This window comes from Ursus maritimus, unplaced genomic scaffold, assembly GCF_017311325.1.
Source record: "Ursus maritimus isolate PB19 unplaced genomic scaffold, ASM1731132v1 scaffold_35, whole genome shotgun sequence".
Lineage (NCBI taxonomy): Eukaryota > Metazoa > Chordata > Mammalia > Carnivora > Ursidae > Ursus > Ursus maritimus.
This window is the reverse complement of record NW_024426119.1, coordinates 9091198-9116017: the sequence shown is the minus strand read 5'-3', so window position 1 is coordinate 9116017 and position 24820 is coordinate 9091198. Positions and strand designations below refer to the sequence as shown.

General features: G+C 36.4%; 1 protein-coding gene across 1 annotated transcript in view; it reads left to right on the top strand.

The window, feature by feature from the left end:
* The window catches only part of TTBK2 (tau tubulin kinase 2), a 100003-nt gene that overhangs the window by 32024 nt on the left and 43159 nt on the right, over positions 1-24820 (top strand). Inside the window, exons 3-6 of the mRNA XM_008702185.2 lie at positions 2362-2435; positions 8819-8959; positions 10433-10537; positions 22946-23011. Of these exons, the coding sequence (XP_008700407.1) occupies positions 2362-2435; positions 8819-8959; positions 10433-10537; positions 22946-23011 (386 nt within the window). The remainder of the gene's footprint in view (positions 1-2361; positions 2436-8818; positions 8960-10432; positions 10538-22945; positions 23012-24820) is intronic.

The following is a 24820-nucleotide window of genomic DNA, read 5'->3' as shown; positions in this document are numbered from 1 at the left end:
GGAAAGAGTAATTACTGCAATTTACTAGGTGACAGCACAGTTTTGCAAACATTTGTGAAGTACATGTAGAGTGATGTACATGCATTGTACACATAGGGAATTATTGCTCCTACTGAACTTATTTCTTGCCGGTTTCAACCCTTTCCAACAAAAGCACAGAGAATGAGAGAATAGTGTAAAAGAAGTTGAATTATTGGGGGCGCCTGGGTGGCACAGCGGTTAAGCGTCTGCCTTCGGCTCAGGGCATGATCCCGGCGTTATGGGATCGAGCCCCACATCAGGCTCCTCCGCTGGGAGCCTGCTTCTTCCTCTCCCACTCCCCCTGCTTGTGTTCCCTCTCTCGCTGGCTGTCTCTATCTCTGTCAAATAAATAAAATAAAATCTTTAAAAAAAAAAAAGAAGTTGAATTGGTAACTAAGACAAGTCTGGATTGTATTTATAATTTAAGTCAGTCGGTAGAAAGGTTTTTTGGTGGTGTTTTTTTTTTTTTTAATGTTGAGATGTATTTCTCATTCATTCAGCAAATCTTGCCCTTCTAGCTCTTGGCGTGTAACTTGTTCACTTTTCAGGCAAACTTCTTCAAAGATCGCCCTCATTGCCTCATACTTGATTTACACTTTAATCCATTTAAGACTGGCTGCAGCCCTTTCCACTCACTAGTGACTTCCTAATTTTTATATTAACCAGCACTTCTCAGCCTTTCTGTGGCTTTTGCCATTGGCCACTTTTGCCTTAAAATGCTTCTTCTCATTATATTTCTATAATACCCCTTTCTCATCTTTTCCTCATACCTCTCTGGCTATTACTTCATTTCCTTCATGCGTTCTTCTATTTTTGCCCATGCCGTAAGTGTTGCGTTTTCTAAAATGCTGTTCGTAGGATAATTTTCTTCTCATTCTTTATATTCTTCCACCGTGGCAGTCGTCCATCTGTGTGTGGGGCTCTCTCTACCTTCCATGAACTAATAGTTCCCCAATGTATTTCTGCAGCTTAGCTTTTTAATCAGCAGCATGCTTGAAATTACAGCTGTCTGCTGAATTCAGCAGGTTGTCCTTAAACTCCACATTCTAATATCCCTTACAGCCTATACAACCTATTGTATATTCTCTTATTTTGGTACAACTTACCATTTAATTGTACCAGTTTCTAGTCAAAAACTGTCTTTAGTTTCTCATATTTATCTTATTTTTTCCATCTCTCCTATACTATTTATATTTTAAACCCTATTCTCTCTCTTGGGATATTGTAACTGTCCCCAGAGTGACCTCTCTGCCTTTAGAATTGACCTCTGTGTAGTCTGTCCTCATTGCCACCATAGCAGTATTCTAAAGTACAATGTTTTAAGTGTTTTTCCTCATCTTAAAATCTTTCAGATGCTTCTCATTACCCAGCAATAGATCTGTAGATCACATGTCCATCCATGGCCCATCTGCTTTTGGATCATTTAGAGAGCTTTTGAAAAGTTCCAACCTGTATCTTCCCCCATTGATTCTGAATCAGTAAAGAGTTTAGGAATTTACAAAGCTTCCCAAGATGATTTTGATAAGTAGCCAGGGATGAGAAAAATTGACCTCTATATGTGGTTCACCTTCTTTATTATGGAGTCTAAGACCTTTCAGGGCCTCGTGCCTCTTGCTTTTCCAGCATTGTCTCATTCTGTTCTGCCTTCATTCACTGTGCTCCAGCCAAAATCCCTCTTCTCACCCTGGAGCCCACCAGTCTTGATCCTTTTCTAGGACCTTTGTTTGCTTTTGTTGAATCAGGACAGACCCTAGAGTTTTACCTGCTCCACCTCTGCTTTCCTCTGCACCCTAGTCAGCATCTCCTTGGATTTCGTAGGTAAAACTCAAGTTGAAAACCACTGAACTAATCCAAATCAATGAGGCCCAGAAAGATTAAGTGATTAAGGGACTGAAGTCATATATTGGCGAATGGCAGACCATATCCAAAGTTCAGGATTTATAGTCCTTCCCCCCCACCCCAGGATTTATATTCCTAACAGAGTTCTTATTTATTGCTCTTCTCTCTTGTCATATGTATAATGTCTGGGCAAGTCGATCTGAAATGACCTTTTAATTCTTTACTTCCTAAATAAATTATCATTCATTTATTCCCTCGTTCACTTATTTATTCATTCAATAAACATGTATTTGATTACACACGGAGCAGTGTAGGGTCCAGGGGGAGGTGGGTAGAAAATTTGAATAATACAGATTTTCTGTTTTTAAGGTTCTTAAGACAGGTCCTTTATATTCAATTATAAAATACTATACAGAAAAACAAATTATTAATTTTTTAGAAGAGAAGCCATAGTATAACCTTTTCCACTGTTTTCTATCTTTCTTTCTTTCTTTTATCCAGGGAAAGACCATGTTTGTAGATTTATTGGCTGTGGGAGGAATGATCGATTCAACTATGTGGTCATGCAGTTGCAGGTAGGTTACTTGGAAATGTATCTTAAAATATTTCAATTTTGATCAAAGTACCTAATTTCAGTGGATATGAATAAAAACAGAATTCTTGGTATCATCTCAGAATGTTTTATATTATGCAGATGGAATTTTATTTAAACTGATTTGACAGATTTTTCCAAAGATGGAAGGGTTGTTCTTGTCAACTATTTTAGTTGATCCATTATCTTCATTGATTGTCATCATTGCAAAGATTTTCAGTCCCCACATGGATTTCTGGATATGAGTCTTGCCCTGTCCCTGTTCCTTCCTCTTTTTGTTACCTTAAAGTTTTTAATTTATGTGCTCAAGAACCAACTTTGCTTGAAAATTTAAGCCTTATTTGATACATAGGAGAAATGCATTCCTTTTTCTTTTTTCATTCATTAACATAGCTCTGTTCCCTAGATGGAAGGTAGAGTTGGGTTGGGGCAGCAGAGAAAAGAAATTCAGAAAGGGAGGTTTGGAGTACTGACTGCAGCAGGGAGAAGAGGGAAACCATCCCATTCTCTTTGACAACTACCTCTGCCCCTGAACACACACACACACACACACACACACACACACACACACACACACACACGCCTTCTCTGAACTGTAGTCACTCTCAAAAGTGTAAAACCCTGATTCACGTTGCTGCCTAACTTAGAGTTATCAGGGAGGGTTTCCTTTCATCTTTTGCAAAATTTGTTTTTGGACATTGGATTCTTTTATTTTCTTTCAACTTAACTGTATAGTAGTGATTTCAGAGACATAGATCCTAGCCTAATGTTTCTTCTCATCAGAATGCTTTTATTTCCCTCCGCTATCCTTCAGCATTTGATTTAGATCTAAAGATAGTAATCTTTCTGTAAATGATAGCCTTAAAGTCTTTGGGTCATGTGATTCACTGTCTCTTGAGGCAGTATAGTTTTATCTCTTGAAGCAGTTATCCCTGTTATCTTTTTAGGTCATTAGTATAGATAGACCCTGCCTTCTCTCACTTTGGCCACTAATAATGTAACTTTTTGTATGATACTGTAGAGCTTTCTTCTGGAGTTAGTGTACACCTTATTTGATCCTCACCCTCTTATTGATCCCCATGGAGAGGCTAGAACAGGTTTTATCCCCATTTTGCAAGTGAAGGGGCTGAAGCTCAAGGAGGTTTGTGGTTTGCCTGGGGACGGACTGATTTGGTGGGTGTTAGGGCTTTGTGGAAGCCTGAGGCCGATATTCTTGGCACAATTAGAGAAAACTCTTCAGTTCTGTTTTTGGGTTACTACTGACTGGAGAATATGGATAGGAGCTTTCTTAGTCGCAGAATCTCTCTCAGTCTTAGCACATATTCATTTTTATTTTACTTCTTGTTTTTATTTTATTTACAGTTATTTAAATCTTACTTTTTGGAAATGGGAAGGTTTTTAGTCTGGGAAAACTAAGGAAACCGGTGTATATCAGATAATGGCAGCCTTTGTGGCCTTTGGCAAGTTCCTCTGGACTTATCCAAGAACCTTTCTGTTTGACTTGCATGCTGTATTTTTTCCTGTTCATAAGAAAATTAATCCAGCATTAGCCCCCTATCTGTACAGTTACGATTGACTTGATTTGGACTAAAGCTAGTATAATTGTTAGAGGGTACTCTGTCTTACACGACATATCGAAGATAACTACTAGGTTTCCCTCTGTATATTGTGATAAAATTTACATACTCAGCTTCTCACTGGTACTTTCAATTTCTTCTAAAAATCCTAAATACGTTCTTTTTCATGGGGGTGGGGAGGGATGGGAGGAGAGGTTGAAAGAGAATCTTAAGCAGGCTCCCTGCCCAGCACAGAGCCTGAGATCTCATGACCCTGAGATCATGACCTGAGCTGAAATCAAGCGTTGGATGCTCAACCAACTGAGCCACCCAGACGCCCCCTAAATTTACTATTCTTAAATATTCTTTTCCTCTTGGTGATTCAGTTGTATAATACCTGCCTTGAAAATTTTAAGGACTGCCTGGGTGGCTCTTAAAATCTTATGAGTTCAAGAAGTTGTACTTATTTCTTTTCTCATTTCTACCAGCAAGACCTGGGACAAGTCTCATGAAATTTCCTTTCACCATTGAGACTTTATATGAGCAGTTTTAGGATAGCCAAAGGGTGATATTTTGTGAAGAGCATTATCACCTAGAGGGGGCAAAAAAATATTTTGAATCTTGTAACCATACAGGTGTAGATCTAGATTGCCTGACATCGGAGCTGCCATATTTTTAAAACTTTTTCTTATTATGAAAAAAATTAAACATACACAAACATAGAATAGTGTAATGAACACCCATGTACTCATCCCCCAGCTTCAGGTGTTATCAGTATATGGCGCGTCTTATTCCCGGTGTATTCCTCCTCTCTTCTCCCCAGATTATTGCAAAGCAAACTGAAGGCATATTTTATCTGGAAATATGTGAATGTGTATTCCTAAGAGTTAGAGATTCCTTTTTTCTCCTCTTAAGCACAGTACACAGTAGTTCCTTCACAATAGCATTAAATATCAAGATAATCTTCAGATTTCCTTATTGTATGTCTTTTACTTTTTTTAATATTTGGATTACCTGAATCCGGTTTCACACAGGGTTCCACACATTGCATTTGGTGGATATAATTCTTAAACCTCTTTTATTCTATAGGTTCCCTTTATTATTATTTGTTTTTACAGCTCTTTGTTGCTGTTGTTCATATTGTCATTGATGAAAATGAAGTCATTTGTCTTATGAAGTTCTTATGTTTTGGAGTTTGCTGATTATCTCCCTCCTTTGTTTAACATGTTCTTCTATCCCCTGTATTTTCTGTAAACTGGCAATTAGATCTTTTGTTTTAGTTAGCCAGAGTGCTTCAGAGGGGAGTGGTATGCTTCCTTTTGTATCACATCAGTAGGCAATGTCTGGATTGTCTGTGCTTAGTATTGTTAGGACTGATCCTTGAGATTTAGGGACAGTCAGCCTGATGCATCCTTTTTAAAGTCCCCAGTGGTTTTTCTCCTAGGTTTTATCAACCCATTAGTAATTATTGCCTAGATCCATTACTTCAGTGGGGTTGCAGATGTATTATTCTAATTTTATCAGTTTTCCTTAATTTATTAGCTGGAATTCTTCATAAAAGCACTCCACCAACTATTAGGTTACCTGAGATAAATTTTATACAGGAAGGGCAGGACTAATACTTGTTTCTTTTCTTCTGTTTACTATTTTTCATATAATGAGTTGGTTCCCTAAATATTTTCCAAAGAGCACTGATGAGCTCTTTCTTTTTAAAAAAATATGATTCCACGTATTTTATGTTTCTCAATTATTGCAGTTGTTTCTCTTTTTAGTGTTCATATTACTCCATCTTTGGCCAACAGGACTTCTTTCAAGTTGGATCCTGATTCATTTTAATAAGACCAGACTGCAGCAATCTTTGATACCATCCTTACTTTCTGGTCCAAACTCATCCTGTCTATTTCATGCTTCAGAGCTGGATGCAGCCATTTCTCCATTAAGCCCTGATTCCTCTTCATGGGAAATGATATTTAGAGACTGCAAACACTAGAGGCTATGGGTATCTCTTGCAACTGGGTTGACCATAGGTTTAAATTTATTTCAAGTGGATGGGTTCAGGACACACATTTTTTAAAAGAGAAAATAGATCATGGTTCATGTTGATATTTCAGTTCAAATTTGTGATAATAGGATTGCTAACAACTTCTTTTATATTTTTATCTCTTTGTTATTATACACTTTTTAATATATGTAGGTGAAATGATGTTGGGATTTACATGAAAATATTCCAGCATATATATGTGTGGGAAGGGAAAGGATGTGTATTGCAGGGGAAGTAGGGGGAGTAGATAACAGGTGAAGCAAGATTGGCTATGAATTGATAATTGTTAATTCTTGGTGATGAATAGCTATATGAGAGTTCATTATGTTATTTTTTTAGGTGTATTTCACATTTTTAATAGTAAAATCCACTTGCATTTTTATTGAGATCATGTTAAATTTATAGAATTACTTAGAGAAAAATGAATTTGCTTTTTTCATTCAGTAATATTCGTTCTATGTTATTATGAATAAGGATTCTTTTTTTTTTTTTGGTGGCTGCATACCAGTCAGTATGATGAGTATACCATAATTTATTTAACGTTTCGTTTATTGATATACAGATTGTTTTCGATTTTTCTCTGTACCAGATAATAACTACTTTTAGTTTCTACTCTGAAGTATAATTTGGTGGATAAAACCTGCATGTATTTACCATGTTAATAACCCCCCCAAAAAAATGACTTTTCCCTATACTCTTGCTCACCTTATATTTTACCTTTTTGAATTTTGTTAATTGATACCTTAGATTTACATTTTAAAAGATTTGGAATTTTAGGGACACCTGGATGGCTCAGTCTGATTAAGTGTCTGCCTTTGGCTCAGGTCATGATCCCAGGATCCTGGTTTGCATCTGGCTCCTTGCTCAGCGGGGAGCCTCCTTCTTCCTTTGCCTGCTGCTCCCCATGCTTGTGCTCGCACGCGCGCTCTCTCTCTCTGACAAACAAATAAATAGAATCTTTCAAAATAAAAAAAAATTTTTAAAGATTCGAAATTTTAGAATTATTGCTAATATAAATCGAATTAATTGATTTTCTTTCAAAAGCTTTTATAATGGTGGAAGTTGTTTACAAATAAAGTTCCAGTATTTCTTAGGTATATTTTTGGAAATCAAAATATTGATTTTTGAGAAAAAATTATTGGAATGCTAATAAGTTATTAGCTACTCATGGGATCGTAAAATTCTTTGTTGTAGATTATCACTTATTTTACATTTGCTGAGATGTAGAGAACAGTAAATTCTCCTAACATTAAAAAATAGTAATAAAGATAACTGCCAATTTATACTGTGAGAAAACTGCATTTTTAAAGAAGGTATGAAATATGAAGGGCTCCTGACTTTTCCTGTAATTTTTCACTTCTTCAATTACTTGAGTGCTCTTTAGTATTCTAAGTGCTACTGAAGTAATTTAAGAATTTATTAGTTTTTCAGAAGCGAATCAGCTGTCTTCAGTTGAGGTGATGGTATTAGTGGTATTAATCCCTAACAAACACTACAAAATTTTGGGAATAGAGAGATCGGGATATTTAAATTCTCTTCTGATGTAGGAGCCGTTTTCCATTCTTTGGGCCATAGAACTGCAGCATTGTAGCCCTGCTCTTCTCATCAAATTATTGGTTTGTTATCTAGGCAACAAAGAACTTTCCGGATGGAGCAGCACTGTGAAGTGGGGAAAAAAAACTTCAAATTCAAACAGGTTTAGATTTGGAAAACAACTTTACCTTAATAGGTTAACATTGTTTAAACTTTCTGAGCTTCGGTTTCTTCACCTGCAGCATCTATTTGCAACTCTGAGGATTAAATGCAGTCATGATGTAACACATCTGGCACAGTCTAGATACAGTCGTTGCTTTTATCTATTGCTATAAATAATTGAGTTCGTTTCATGTCATTTTTGTTTATAATAATAATAATTAGCATTTATTGAGTACTTACTGTGTCCCAGACAGTATGGTAAGCACTTTACGTGGATCTTGTTTAATTTTCACAAAACATTGTGAAGTAGGTATCATTGGCTTCATTTTATAAGGAAACCATGACACAGAAAAATTAAGTCGTTCTTTTGGGAGTATGTTGGGCAGTATTGAGGAATTACTGCTCTGGGTACATGTATTTTCTATATTTTCAAATAAGACTATATTTTGTTATGGCATGAAAGACAAAGGAAAACACGATGACTCAAAAACATAATATGTTCAAAAACTTCTGGTTATTCTTAAATTTGTCTGAAATGGAATCTCTTCACTTGAATGAGAGGATCTCTTCACTTGAATGAGAGGAAAACGCAATCTCTTCACTTGAATGAGAGGATCTCTTCACTTGAATGAGAGGAAAACACGATGACTCAAAAACATAATATGTTCAAAAACTTCTGGTTATTCTTAAATTTGTCTGAAACATTCATGTATTATCTTAATGGAATCTCTTCACTTGAATGAGAGGATCATGATTTGGGTAAAATCCTTGCTCTTTCTGTCAAAACATTTTTTAAAAGATTTATTTATTTGAGAGAGAGAGAGCATGAGCAGGGGGACGGGCAGAAGGAGAGAGGGAATCCCAAGCGGAGTCCCCGCTGAGCATTAGCCCGATCTGGGGTTCCGTCCCACAACCCCAAGACCACGACCCGAGCGGAAACCAAGAGTCAGATGCTCAACCAATTGTGCTACCCAGGTTCCCCTGTCAAAACATTTTTAATGGTAAATGAATAATTTCCCAGTCTTCTCTTATAACATAGTACCATATTTGAAAGTGTTGATTTGGTTTCCCCAGGGTCGGAATCTGGCAGATCTACGCCGTAGCCAGTCCCGGGGCACATTCACTATTAGCACTACTCTTCGGTTGGGTAGACAGATTCTGGAGTCTATCGAGAGCATCCATTCTGTGGGATTCTTACACCGAGACATCAAACCGGTAAGGGGCCTTTTCAAGTCAGAGCACAGAATGAGTTTGCTTTGTACTCTTAATCTGATGATGGGACACAATAAATTATGAATGTAGCTTTCTATTATTAAATACAAGGTAACATTTTAATTTCTGTAACTAGAAGCAAAATGTAACTTGCCTCTTAATTTTTAAAAAAAATTCTAATTACAAACTACAATTTAACATTCAAGAGCTTTTCTCATACAATGAAAATGTTGCTCACAGCCAAATTAAAAATTATTAATGCTTCACTATTATTATTATGTGTGTTAACATTCCTAGTTACTTAGCCTTACAACTAAATTGGAATTTATTCTTTAGATTTCTTTTTCCTGATACCGGGTAAAAATGTATACATATGTTGCTTTTAGATGTATGCATTGTGTTCTCTAACTATTTCTCAAGTGACAGATTGTACTTATGAGGAACCATCAATTATGAAAGACCTTATTTTTTCTTCTGAGCGCTACAGTGGCAATATATAGTATTTTTTTCTATTCTGTTTTTTCTTAGGAATTGTCATTTCCAAAACTGAAACACGCTTTTATTTTTCCTTCTTGGTTTTTTTTATTGCTCACAAGGGGAATGATCCATTTCTGATATACTGTATTTACTATAAATATAGCATGTGTTGGTTAGTGCAGTTGAAAATTACACCCGTCTGTTGCTACAGGATTTCTAAAATTAGAATAGTTTACATGAAAATGCCAACTAAAATTAACGTTAGTAGAGTCAGACTTAATGTAATGTAGATTTCTCTTGCTCTTAATTCTATGCCAAACTAAACATCACTACTTGAGAAGTGTGGTGACTGAAGACTTTCCATTTTCATCTGAAAGCTCAAGTAGAACAGTATTTTAAAATAAAAGCTAACAATTCTGTAGCAATTTTGCTTTTTCCTTTACAAATTCTCTTTTTACATACCATCTTTGCAAGTCTGTGCTCATTTAACATTACATTTATTTTTTTAAGGGAAGAATGCAAAGTGTATTTTCTGTAAGTCTGCTTTGAAATGTTTTCTTAAGTTGAATTTTAATTTTTATGCTTAGTGAAATTCAGCTTTATGATGCTTATAGGAAATTCGTTTAAATTTCTAGCTATGTATTCAATTATGCTCACTCCTAGTTCCTCCCATTTTAAAAAAGGAAGAATTGGGCTGTCTTTAAAGCACTGACTTAGACTAGAATTTCAAGGAACATAGAGTTCCACTTAAGTCAGTGTTGTATGTAACTTTGTACCATCACTTAAATTCTTTGTTCCTCAAAGCTACCTGCTCCTAAGCATAATAGAACCCCCAATGAGATTATGTATTAATATCCAGTAAACATCATGGATTAGATTAGTGTATTTGAGGCATATGTATTATGTAGATCTTAAATAGAAGAATTAAAATATAGGAAGGATAGATGTAAGGATTTAGTATTATAAGAATATGTATATTTTTCTTCTTTGCTTTTCTAGTCGAACTTCGCCATGGGTCGCTTTCCTAGTACATGTAGGAAATGTTACATGCTTGATTTTGGCTTGGCTCGACAATTTACCAATTCCTGTGGTGACGTCAGACCAGTAAGATTTTTCATATTATTATTAAATATTTGAGAATTAACCTGTTATTTATAGTATCACTTTTTAAAAAAAGAAATATGAATTATGTATAGAGTAGGTGTCATCCAAGAAGTAGCATATAGATTTTGTGATTAAATTATAGGATAGAGTTCATTGATTTTATTATTCAAAGTTGTGGCTTTTAAAAAAAGTACATTAGGGGCACTGGGTGGCTCGGTCATTATTGAAAGTTGTGGCTTTTAAAAAAAAGTACATTAGAGCCACTGGGTGGCTCAGTCAGTTAAACATCTGCCTTTGGCTCCCATCATGATCTCAAGGTCCTGGGATCGAGCTCCGCATCAGGCCCCCTGCTCAACAGGGAGCCTGCTTCTCCCTCTCCCTCTGCTGCTCCTCCTACTTGTGCTCTCTTGCTTGCTTTCTGTCAAATAAATAAATAAAATCTTAAAAAAAAAAAGTACGTTAGACAAGACTTAGAGTGGATTTGTAGTAAGAACACACGTTGGCCCTTTAGGATCAAGGGTGTTTTTTGCAGTCTGAGGCTCTTTCTATGTCCTACAATTCTATTTTCGCTGTACATTTCGTATCCAGAATTTCCATTTTGTTCTTTAAAAAAATTTTCTCTTAACTGATATTCTCTGATACCATGTCATCATGCTTTCCTTACATCTTTAATCAAGCTCCTGGTTCTGTGAACATGTTTATAATGGCGACTCTGAAATCTTTTTGTCTTAGGTGGTTTTTTTATCACAGGTGGTTTCTGTTGCTTCTCCCCACCCCCAAATGTGTGGGTCATACTTTCCTGTTTCTTTGATTCCTTGTGATTTTTTTGTTGGAAACTAGACATTTTAAATAATATAGCAGTTTTAGATACTGGTCCTCCTTTCCAGGGCTTGTTATTGTTATTTGCTTGTTTATTTGTTTAGGGACTGAACTGGCTTTGTTTCAGTGAAGGCTATTCCCCCTGTCACCCTCCCCTTCTGCTCCGCAACATGGTATTAGGTCTCTGTTGTTGCTCCTGGGGCAGTCTGCCTACAGTCACTCTGGAATGACACTTGTACTGGTAGGGCTCTCTTCTACTACTCCTTCCCTGACCAAACCCAGTTTTTAAACTCCACTAATTGCTGGCTGATTATTCTGTGGTTTACAGTAGTGCCTTGGGGCATAAATTCCTGGACAAACTAGTCTAATTCAATTTCTGAGGTCAGAGTGGATTCGTCTGACCTCAGAAGGGTTCCTTCCAGATGTCTCATTCCCCTGGTTCTCTTTTACCTGGTCACCTGTAGTTTTGGCTTTATCTTCATTAGATCCACAAATCTCCTTCCAATTCCCTATACCATAACCTTCCCTATTTTTGAGAAATGCTTTAAGTTTAAACTTTACTCTTGCAAACAAGGTAATTTCCTTTGGGAAGAGATTAGGAGGTATATTTTTTAAAGGCCTTTCTCTTGCTCCCTTTCTCTTGCAAAATCTCTGAGCCAGGGCTCTAAAGTTGGGCCGGGGACTGTGGTGAGCTTCTGCATGACATCTTTAAAGAGCTGAGATGGAACAGTAGGTGGAGATCTCTCAGTTTGTCTCTCCTGGCATGGAAGCACTGACTCCTGAGCCAGAGGAAGGGCTCTTGGGCCCCCAGTATTGTCAACATATACCCAAGGTAGAGCCTCCATTCCATGAGTGGAGGCTGGCCTGGGTGCAAGAAAGGAACATATACTTCTCTACCCACACTAAGCCAAGACATAGCCTCCTAAGCAACAGAGAGCTAGAAGAACCTCAGAATGATGTCCTGCTTCTCTGGGAAGAAAGCCCTCCAGCTGGGAACTGGGGAATGAGGGAGTCCTGTGTCCTTGGTTGCAACAGTTAGGAGTGGAGCCACTCTCTCTGCTCTGGAAGAGAGGAGGGAGGGAATGGTTTGGGTTCATGTACCACAGAATTTTCAGTTTTCTTGTATAGATGTTTCTTCATTTGTTATTTGCCCTCAGGACCGTTTCCAGGAGCTTTAGTTTTTTAAGATAATTTTTACCAGTTTTACTGGGGATCAGGTCAGTGGAGCTCCTTACATTGTCATACCTACAGTTCAGTTCTTCTAATGTCTCCTTTTTACCTTTTGTTTTGTTTTAACTTGGTACTGATTGTGATTTTCATTTTCTAGCAAAGTAGTTGCACAGAAGTTGAAATACTGATTTTGAATGAGCTAAGTATATAATAATAGAGTTGTCTACATCAATGTAAATTATATTTAAAATATGGGCACGTGAGAATTTAGGTGCCTGAAAATTATGAGAGCATCTTTTTCATTCTAGTGAAGGTCTTGCATTAATAGCAAAGCAGGTAAGGAATTCGGTTCTGTGTAGCTTGCTGGATTTGAATATATTTCTGGAATCCCATTTCTTTTCCAGATATCTTTTTTTTAAGTTTTAGACTATTACCAGGTTATTGTTTATTCACACACATAACAGATACTTAACGAGCACATAATATGTGTGAGGCATGGCTGTAGATGCTGGGACTATAGTGGTGAACAAGCAGACCAAAATGAGGCTCTTGTGGAGGTTATACTTTACTGGAGAAGACAGATAAAAAACAAATAAGTACATAATTCTAGGTAGTGGTATATGCTGTGAATAAACACAAAGCAGTGTATCGACATAAAGAGTGATGGGCAGTGAGAACAGGAGACTATTTTAGTACCAAAAAAAAAAAAAAGAGAGAGAGAGAGACTATTTAAGAAGTATTAGTTAAAAAGACCTCTGAGGAGGTATTGAGTCTCGAGAATTGAATGAGATATGAGAACAAGCCATGTGAATATCTGGAAAAAGAGTGTTCCAGGCAAAGGGAATAGCCAGTTCAGAGGCCCTGAGGCATAGTAAATTTGTGTTCAAGAAAAAGCAGGGAGGCCACTGTGGCTATAGTACAACATAGCACAGCATGATGAGGAGTTAAGTGGAGAGGGATAAGGTGTTAGGAGGTTGGTTCGTCCTAGATTGTGTATAGTTTTGCAAAGAGATTTTATTCTAAATATGATAGGAAGCCTTTGGAAAATTTTGAGCAGGGTTCTTGCATAATCTGGTACATGATCTGTCAATAAGCTGATTACATAATGGAATTATATACAGAAGTAGATTATATTTAAAGCATAGCCATAGGAGAATTCAGTGCCTAGAAATTGTAGGGAGGCTATCTTCAGTTTTATCAGTATTCTTGTGTAAATTAGTAGCCATGCAGAAAAGAACTTAGGGTCTGTGTAGTTTGTTATATTTGAATATATTTCTGGAATCCTGCTTCTATTCCAGATAACAGTTTTTCAATTTTTAGAACATGTGTTTTTTTTTTTTTTTAAAGTCACTCTTGCTTCGAAGAAGAGACTAATGAGAGCAAGAGTGGAATGAAAAAGTTACAAGTGAGAAGGCTAAGGATCATGGATGGTGACTGGGACCTAGGGCATTAGGGTGCTCCGATGAAGGTGGTGAGAAACAGTCATATTTAGGATATATTTTAAAGATAGACTTAACAAGACTTCCTTTTGGATTTGTTAATATTGGGATGTCAAGGAAAAAGAAGAGTCAAGATTGACTTCTAAATTTTTGTCCTGAATGAATGGTCATGCCATTAACCATGATGGGGAAGAAGGATGAAGAGTGGATTTGATAAGGGTAAAACAAGGTTCTATTTTCTAGAAGTTAAGTTTGAGGTGCTTCTAAGATTCCAGATGGAAATAACAAGAAGGTGATTTGATATAGTAATATGTAGCTCAAAAGACAAATCAGGACTGGAAATAATATAAATTTAAGAATCATTTGATTGTGGGTGGGGGTATAGCCAGGGCACAGGGGTGCAAGAGTACCTGCCTTTGGGGGTCCCAAGTAAATGAGATTCGACTACTTGCCACTGAGAAAATCCAGGCAGAGAGACATGTAGTGGTGAAACAAGAAAGGAATGTATTTCAGTAGATGTTCAATGGACTGAGCCACCCAGGGCGCCCTGAGAGGTGTTTTTATTTTATTTTATTTTATTTTATTTTATTTTATTTTATTTTATTTTATTTTAAAGATTTTATTTATTTATTTTAGAGAGAGAGAGTGTGGGGGGAGGAGCATAGGGAAGACGGACAAGCAGACTCCATGCTGAGCACAGAGCCCAACGCCGTGCTCGATCCCATGACCTTGAGATCATGACCTGAGCCAAAATCAAGAGTTGGACATTTAACCAATCGAGAGCTGTTTTATTTTAAAGAAGATTGGTAAAACAGAGAAATAGTTGAAAGGGAAGTAAAATCCTTCATTCCTTACTTTATTTCTTCCTTCTTATTTATTTTTTTAAATGGCAGTTATTACAGCATGCTTGTGTACTGATGGTAATGCTCCAGGAGACATGAAAAAAATTGGTAATGTAGGACACAGCAGGAACAATTCTAGGAGCCACATTCTTGCATAGCCAAGGGAAGGAACCTGAGCACAAATGATGAGATTAGCCCATTCTCTAAGAACAAGAATATTTCTTCAATTTATTACTGAGAAAAGGCAGAATAGTGGACACAGATACAGGTAAGCATTTAGACTCGGTAGTGGGAAGTTGAAGTTCTCTCATGGCTTTTATTTTCTTAGAGAAGGTAAGGCCTTTTGCTGAGAGTGGAGAATGGTGCTGGAGGTCGAAGATGGAAGAGGCCAAGTCAGATAGTTACCATGGAGAGGGAGAGGTGAACTAGCTTCGGCAAAATAGATAGCTGGTCTGTGCTGAAAGCTCATTTGAATATTTTGGTAATTTAAGGTGAAATTGTCAGTACAGTTTTTCTCTAGACACCTTTAACTGCTTGTTTAGAAGTGCAGTTTAGCCTAAGAGTTGGGTTTAAACTGGGTAAGGATCAGGTTAGCACTATGGAAGAGTGAGGGAAGAGAGTCGAGCGAATGTTATTGTGGTTAAACATAGTTCAAGCTGTGTAAGGGATGAACTTTCCCTTTTTTTTACATACTACTAGCTAGTCCCTTTTAGAATTTCAATAGAATTTTCATAGTTTCCTTTAAATCTCTTAAATCTCAAATAAAATTAATTTCATACTTTTTTGGATTATGATTATGATTGAAATAATTTTTTCTTATTGCTCCATTAATATAAAACCAAAGTTGCCTTTGTAGATTTGTTTCATATAGTACAATTTTGTTTATTTATTCCTTTTAAGAAACTGGAATTGAGTCACTTGAATTGTCCAGTAATGCCATCATGTTATCTGCAAAAATCAATATTTTTATTTTGTCTTGCTATATTATATATTCCAGAAGAGTGTAAAAAAACATATAAGAATTTTAAGGAAGAATATTAAAACATCTTTGGCCTCCATCTAGGTTAAGAAATAGCTCATTGCCACCATACATCTCATTCCCTTTTCTTCCTCAAGCAGCACTGTCTAATTGAAGTTATTGTGAGGATGGAAATGTTCTGTATCCGTACTAATATGGTAGCCATTAGCTACATGGACTATTGAACACTTGAAATGTGGCCAGAGCAAATGAGGGACTGAATTTTAAATTTCATTTAGTTTTAGGTTGCTATTATATTGGCCATTGCAGCTCTAGACATAACCTCCATTCTGAATTTTGCATGAATCAGTCCGTCTTCTGTCTTCTGTAGACCTAACGGTACTTTTTTGGAGTATGGAGCAGAGTAAGGGAGCTATTGTAAAACAGTACAGTTACCATGTGGCTTTCATCTAGCTTCCCCCAGTGATAATATCCTACAAATCATAGTACATTGCCAAAGCTAGGAAGTAGATATTGGTATACTATTACTAACTCAAGTGCAAACCTGAGTCAGCTTTCACTATATTTTTACATATACTTTTTCTTGAGGGAGGAGAGTATATGAAACTTTATCACATGTATAGATTCATACACCCAGCACCACAATCCGGATACAAAGCTTTTCCATCACCACAAAGAAACTCCCTCAAAACATAAATGTAAATTTATTTACTAAACTTAGTATTCGTTTCCTTAGTATAGGACCATCAGTCAGAATGCATTACAAAGGGAATGATGGATAGTCTCTGTTACACTACTAGTGACTTGTTTATGTGGTTAGTTTTGAGGGACTCTACTATTTACCTTTAAGATGTATTAGTTACAATAAATAGGGATGTGAGGTACAAAGGAGTCCTGAGCTGTATATATTTACAGTTCTCTGTTCCGTACGGTTTCAGAGTTGAGCTTATGTTTGCTTGATGATTTCAATCTTTATGTTCATTATTTTGTCCTCCTGGTCTAAAGCATGCCCTAGTTTCCTTACTCCTTCAGCTGGCATCTCACAGTGGCCCTGTGTGTCTCAGCTCTTGCAATGCCATGTTTTCTCCTGCTGTTTCTTCTTACCGTTCAGCTGAAACTCCCAGTGCCTAAGGCTGTAGTGACCTACTTGACAAAACTTTTTGAAGTCTTTTTCTCTGTTGCCATTCCACAACTTGAGCTATTTTCTTATTTCCAATTGGGGGCTGTATTACATAGTTCTCCATGCTTTCTGCCCCTTTCCAGAGTCCCTCCCTTTGGTTAGCAGGAGACCTGGGCTCATGCTTATAGTCCTTCCCTTCTCCTGCTAGATTTCTTCTCCTGGGAGCTCATTTTGTCTCTGACATTCATCAGTAGTCTTTGTAGTAGTCTTGTGGCTTCCCATTTGGATTGTTAAGAGTTTCCTCCTTGGTCTCTCTACATCCTCCTTCCATTCTCTTCTTTTTACCTCCAGAAGAGTAAACATCCCAAGCACTTTCTCAGTCATGTCACTTTCCTACTTAAAAATTTTTGACGAACTCCATTTCCCTGAATGTTATAAACCAAACACCTTAGTATGACATTCAAGGCCATCCTCACTTAACCTTATTCCAACCTACTTTTCCATTATTTTCTCTCTCCATTTGCTCCAGCCATATCACTTTCCTTAACACACACATAGTACTTTCCTCCCATTTTGCATTGCACACAGTATTCATTTTACTTAAAATGCTTTTCCTTCTTCCTGTTATAGTTCTTTCAGTTTTCATTTTAAAGATTTATTTATTTGAGAGAGAGCAAGAGAGAGAGCGAGCATGAGTGGGGGGGAGGGGCAGAGGGGGTGGGAGAGAGAATCTCAAGCAGACTCCTGCTGAGCATGGAGTCGGGGCTTGGTCTCACAACCCTGAGATCAGACCTGAGCTGAAAACAAGAGTTGAATGCTCAACCAACTGAGCCATCCAGGCGCCCCTCTTTCAAAAGGTTTTTCAAGGTCCAGTTTATTTTTTCTTTTTCATTTTCACTTAAATATCTGGTATTTACTTTAATAAAATGTGCTTTTAGGTTGTTAACCACTCTCACTTTTTTTTCTTTAAAGATGTTTTTAAATATTTTTGAAGGGATAATGTATTTATATAGTGCAAAAATAAGAATGTAAAAATTCATCAAAGTTAAACACTTCTTTGAAAGACACTATTCAGCAAGTGAAAAGACAAATCACAGATTGGAAAAAAAATATTTTAAAACACCCATCTGATAAAGGACTTATATCCAGAATCTATAAACAATTCTCACAACTCAATAATAAAACAAATAAATAAACATGAGCAAAAGATTTGTATAGGCATTTCATCAAAGAAGAGATACTACAGATGGCAAATAAGTGCATTAGCAAATGGAGAACATCTTTAATTATCAGAGAAATGCAAATTAAAACCACAGTGAGACATCACTACACAGCAATAAACCTAAAAACACAATTTGAACTCTTTTGAGGGACAGAAATCAGAGGTTGCCAGAGACTGGGAGTGGAGGGGAAGGGATTGACTATATAGGGCTTTAAGAGAACGCTTGGGGTGATAGAAATACTCTATATCTTGATTGCAGTGGTAGTTACATGACTATATATCTTTGTTAAAACTCGCAGAACTGTGTATACCTAAAGTATGAATTTTACTGTGTGTAAATTATACCTTAATAAACCTGACTTGAAAAAAATTAAAAGGTAAGCAGTGAAACAAATCTGTATTTCACCCCAGCTATCCCAAATCCACTCATTTTCCATACTGCTCTTATGCCTTCCTCCAACCTTTAGGTAGCTGTATTGTTGTTATTTCTTTAAAGTATTCTTCCAGAATTTCTTTTTGCATATATAATACATATGCATGTATAGTCTCATTTTTCTCTTTCTGATTCAAAAGGTAGCATGATGTACATTCTGCACTTGTCTTTTTTTTCCACAGTGTATCTAGGAGATCTTTTCATATCAGGATATAGAGCTTCTTCATTCTTTTTTGCAGTTGCAAAGTATATTCCATTATAAGGATGTATTGTAATTTATTTAACCAGTCTATTTATGAGAATATTTATGAACATATGGGTTACTTTCAGTCTTTTGCTATCACAAACATTAATTTAGTGAGTGAATGTGTTACATCCATTATTTTTGCATATATGCAAGTGTATCTGTAAGATAAATTTCCAGAAGTGAAATGGCTTTGTCAAAAAGACTATGTGCATTTGTAATTTTGATAGATATTGCCAAATTGCCATCAATTAGGGAGATTTCAAGAGACCATCTATTTTTTTCTTTTTCAAATTTTTTATTTAAATTCTAGTTAGTTAACGTACAGTACCTATCAACATACAGTATTGATTTTAGGAGTAGAATTCAGTGGTTCACCACTTACATACAACACCCAGTGCTCATCATAACAAGTGCCCTCCTTAATACCCATCACCCATCTAGCTCATCCCTCACCCACCTCCCTCCATCAACCCTCCGTTTGTTCTATATTGTTAAGAGTTTCTTATGGTTGGGGCGCCTGGGTGGCTCAGTCAGTTGACCGTCTGACTCTTGGTTTTGGCTCAGGTCATGGTGTCGGGGTTGTGGGATCAAGCTCCACATCTGGCTTCATGCTCAGTGTGGAGTCTGCCTGAGATTCTTTGCCTCTCCCTCTCTCCCTTCCCCCACTGGTGCAGGCTCTCTCTCTCTCTCTCTCTCTCTCTCCCTCTTTCTCTCTCTCAAATAAATATAATCTTCTTTTTAGAAGTCTCTTATGGTTTGTTTCCCTTTTTTCCCCATCCCATATGTTGATCTGTTTTGTTTCTTAAAGTCCACGTATGAGTGAAATCATATGGTATTTGTCTTTCTCTGACTGACTTATTTTGCTTAGCCTAATACACTCTAGCTCCATCCACATTGTTGCAAATGTCAAGATTTCATTCTTTTTGATGGCTGAGTAATATTCCACTGTGTATACATCTTCTTTATCCATTCACTAGTCAGTGGACATTTGGGCTTTTTCCATAGTTTGGCTATTGTTGATAAAGCTGCTATATACATCTGAGTGCATGTACCCTTTTGAATCTGTATTTTTTTATCCTTTGGGTAAATACCTAGTAGGGCAGTTGCTGGGTTGTAGGGTAGTTCTCTTTTTAACTTTTTGAGGAACTTCCAAATGGGATTTATTCTTGAGCTATAGGGGTGGTTCAATTTTCACAAATCAATCAACATGATACACCACATTAATAATAGAAGGAATAACAGGGTACCTGGGTGGCTCAGTTGGTTAAGCATCTGACTCTTGATTTTGGCTCAGGTCATAATCTCAAGGTCCTGGGATTGAGACCTGAGTTGAGCTCCACTCTCAGTGGGAAGTCTGCTTGTCTGTCTCCCTCTGCCCCTCCCCTTGCTCGTGCTCTCTCTCTCAAATAAATAAAATCTTTAAAAATAGTAGGAGAAGGGATAAGAACCATATCATCCTCTCAATAGATGCAGAAAAAGCATTTGACAATGTACAGCATCATTCTTGATAAAAACCCTCAACAAAGTACATATAGATGGACCACACCTCAACATCATGAAGGCCATGTGTGAAAGACCCACAGCTTGTATCATCCTCAATGGGGAAAAACTGAGCTTTCTCTTTGGTCAAGAGATCACCTATTTTAAGGCCCCATTAAATGTTGCCTTATTCTTAAGACTTTCTTCTTCGGCAGGACTTTTCCTTCTTCCCTCCCACCAAGTGGAACTAATCCTTACCACTCCTAGGCTTTCATAGCTCATTGTACTTTGCTAATGATATTCATTATCATCTGCTCTACGTTAGAATTAGTTGTATATATGGCTCTTTTCCCTAGTTGGATTGAGTTGTCTTTTCTGCTTTATATAAGATGGCTGAATTTTCTTGACCTGGCATTATTTCTTTGATGAGTCACATCAAGATCTTTCTAAACAGCTGATCTCTTTCTCTCTGGCTCAACCTTTCCGTGTCAGAAACAAAGTCAGGGGTACTCTTAATTGGAAGTAATCCCCTGGGTTTGTCTTGGCTCAAATTTATCGGGGGGTTGGGGGGACGTCTAGGTGTCCAATTAACTGTGGACTAGGCTGCAGAGTGTGGTAATAGCTCTGGAGATTTTTATCCTGACAGTTACTGGAATGAAAATAACTGGGCAAAAGTACATGCTACAAAAACACCTTTGTTAGTGAAGGCTCTTGTCAGGTAATGAATAAAAGTACAACCAGTGAAATGTTATTTAGTGAAAAGTGTTGATAGGAGGCTTTCATATATAATCTTATATATTCTTTGTCTAGAAAAGAAATCTCTGATCTCAAAGTTCCATCAAATTGAGAGTATTAGATATTCCTGTTGTGATATCTTAGGAATATATTGAGATCTACTGACTATGATTGTCAATGAATGGCAGCTAAGAGAAGAAAAGAGATTTAAATACATCACAAGAACTTTTGATTACCGAGAGTTGTTATTAAATACAAAGAATATTTTTAAAATAGTTAAATCTTAAGACAAAAACAAAAAGGAATAATTAAAACGGGAAGAGAAGGGCACCTGGTTGCCTCAGTCAGTAGAGCATGTGACTCTTGATCTCAGGGTTGTGAGTTCAAGCTCCATGTTGGGCACAGAGCTTACTTAAAAATGAAATGAAATGAAAATTTTTAAAAAGGGAAAACAGAATTTCATGAAAGAAGAAATAAATAGAAAACTAATTTGAACAGATAACATGTAGATTACAAAAATGATCAAACAAAGGAAGAACACATAGACTGTTTATCTTATAGCATACGACTAGAATGATTCCGGTAACTAAAGACTTTTAAAATAACATTTATTATAGTCTTTTTTTGACTGTAACAAGAATACATCTTAATTGAAGATCATTAGAAGTTACTGGGGAAAAAAGTCTGCTAATGAAAATTATTGGCTGTGATCATTTTCAGGTTTGTCACGTTTTCATATTGAGCTGTGGTGCCATCCATGAGTGTTTAGGGTACCGACTTGGTCCTTGTGAGGCAGTTGAGTGGAAACAGTGTATGATTTTAAGTCAAAAGACCTTGGTTGATGCTTGGTTTGATCACCTACTAATTCTGTGTCTTCAGATAAATTTAGTTGCCTATCAGAGACTGTTTCTATGTCTGTGAAATGAGCAAGACCAAGACTTTGCCTCACAGAATTTATATTTCAGTGGAAGAAAATAGGAAATAAACAATTAAGTAAAAGTGTAAATAAAATTAATTTTAGGTAAGGAAAGGTATTGTGAGAAAAAAATAAAGCAGAGTTAAAAAAGAGTGGAGTGGCATTGAAGGGGGTGGGTAGTATTTTAGGTTAGAATGTTTAAGGAGTACTTCTCTGAGGAGGTGACATTTGAGCAGAGGGCTTAGCATGGGAGCTAGCCATTGGAGGTGTGTAAAGAGATGGCTTTCTGTTGGAGAGAAGAGCAGAATAAGCTAGATACAGAGTTGGTTGTAGGAGAAATCATAAGTAAATCCATTTTGGAATGAGGCCAATGCCAAATCATGGAAATCTTGTAGGCCAAGTAAGAAGAGTTTGGACTTTATTCTAAGTTGAGCTCTCCAAGAACTGGGATCACGTATTATTCGTGTTTGGATTTATTTCAGTACCTAGCATGTAGTAGTTACCCAATAACTTGATTTATGAATTTTTGAATTGCATGTATAGGGAGAGATATACGTTGCCATCATCTTCGAATTGAGTTTGAGTGAAATAGCCAAGACGTGAAGAGGTCAGCATCTTTACTTAGAGACTCCTTATGGTCTTACTGTAGCTAAATGTAACCAGAGCCTGAACATTAGTGAATAGACTACAATGCTTGGCATGATTCTGGATATAGGAAAGCATTTAGTGTTTTCTAATGTACAGAATTTGTCATAAATGCCATTTTGTTTTAAAATATAGGTACAAAAAAATGGGACTCACTGATAATTAAAATGTTAGTAGTTTTTAACATGTGATTTAGAGATATTCTCTGATTTTCTGTAATTTCACAATAAAAAATTAGAAATTTAAGTAGTATTTTATTGTGACAATAATGCATGTTTCTCCTGTCTACTTCACGGGCTCAAGTGTGCTGAGTCTTTTGCTATTTGAAGCTCATTTTATTACTCTGCTTGGTTCTGTTGTAGCCTCGAGCTGTGGCAGGCTTTCGAGGGACAGTTCGTTACGCATCAATCAATGCTCATCGAAACAGGGTAGGTATCTGAACGAGAGTCGTATCTACATAAGCATGCTGATCACTTGAATCAGACTGACTTTTTTACATTAGACTACACAGTGTGGATGGTGCTTGGGAGCGGAGGGTAAGGTGTTCGTAGCACTAATGTGCCGTAGTATGTATACTAGATAGTAGACGTGCACAGCTACATAAAAAGTGAAGTTGTATTTGCCAAAAAAGATCATAGCTGTGTGTGTGTGTGTATGTGTGTGTGTGTATGTATGTGTGTATGTATGTATGTGTGTGTGTGTGTGTGTGTATGTATGTGTGTGTGTGTGTGTGTGTGTAGGGAACCTTGTGTCCTTAATTAGGTGTAAGTATGAACAAATTTAATGTAGAATTCTGAAGAAATAAAACATCTGCGTTCTAATCTTAAGAAGTTATTTGGGAATACCATACTTTCAATACCTAATGAAATATAGGGGTCATCATTCTATCTGTAGTATGCATCTAATCTGTGATATCCCCTCCATTAAACCTTTTCTTTTCATGGAGATCTCAAGTACAAACTACTTCTAAATTTTCATCTTCATATATTACACCTTTTAGGTTAAATTTTTAAAGTCTCTCTCTTTCACACTCTTTTTTTTTTTTACTTTGCTCCTTTTGTTCTTCCCTGATTTTTTTTTTTTCCTCATTCTGAACCTTAATTATGAGTAGGAATGGTGGGTATTTTATGGATTCTCAATCCTTGAATTTGTCTGGTTGGAGGTGAGAAATTTAACATGTGATTCCTTGATAAAATAAAGAGAAATCTTTTCTTGATATTGTGTTATCTTATTCTTGTTCTGTGAAGCCAAAATTACCTTAACGAAAATTTGACTAAGGCTAACTGTAGTAGGAAGAGTATTCTTGTATGTTATGCTCCGGTTAATTTGGTTTCTAATACTATGATTATAAATTGAAAATAGGAAAAGTATTTTTATCAGTGTGTAATGTAGCACTCTGCCAAGCATTTCAGCTCATTTGGTTTGATTCAGTGTTATATTAATTTGTGGCACCCAGTCAGGGTGCCTGCCTGGCTGGCTTAGTCAGAAGAGCATGTGACTTGATCTCAGGTTTGTGAGTTTGGGCCTCACATTGAATGTAGAGATTACTAAAAAATAAATAAACAAACTTAAAAAAATTTATGACATCTAGTCATTTATTCTGTCTTGAAGAGAAAGTACTCTTATTTTCCAGATACATTCTTTAAAAGCTTTAGAATTACTAGGCTTTCTAATTAATTCTATTTAAAAATTTGGTCAACATTGGAATCTGAGATAGGACACTCTTTCTGAGATAAGCGTAAACATTTCCAGAGATCATAATAGCTATATAAGCATTTCCAAAATACCTAGTAGAAAGAGATTATATATTTTTACTTTTAGAAGAAATCTCCATAAGTTAAAAACAAAAATACACTCATTTCAATTTTTTTTGATACCTTAATCTTAAATTTTTAACAAGAATAATTCCTAGACAATATAGGACTTTTCAAAATACTTGAACTCTGTTTACTCATTGTTGTCTTACATTTCAGTCCTTTGTTAATATTTTTTTTATCTCAATAATTTGAAGAAATTCTGTCTTCTGGTCTGTGATTGCTATTGAAAGTATCTTTGTGCATTTATTGTTATTTTGTATTTAATTTGTCCTTTTTTTTTTTGACTGTTTTAGATATCTGCTCTTTGTCTTTGCCGTTCTACACATAAGTTCGAATGTGCCTAGATGTGAATTTCTTTATAATTATTCAGTTTGGCATTTGTTGTGCTTCCTAAATCTGAACATTCATGTCTTTCACAGA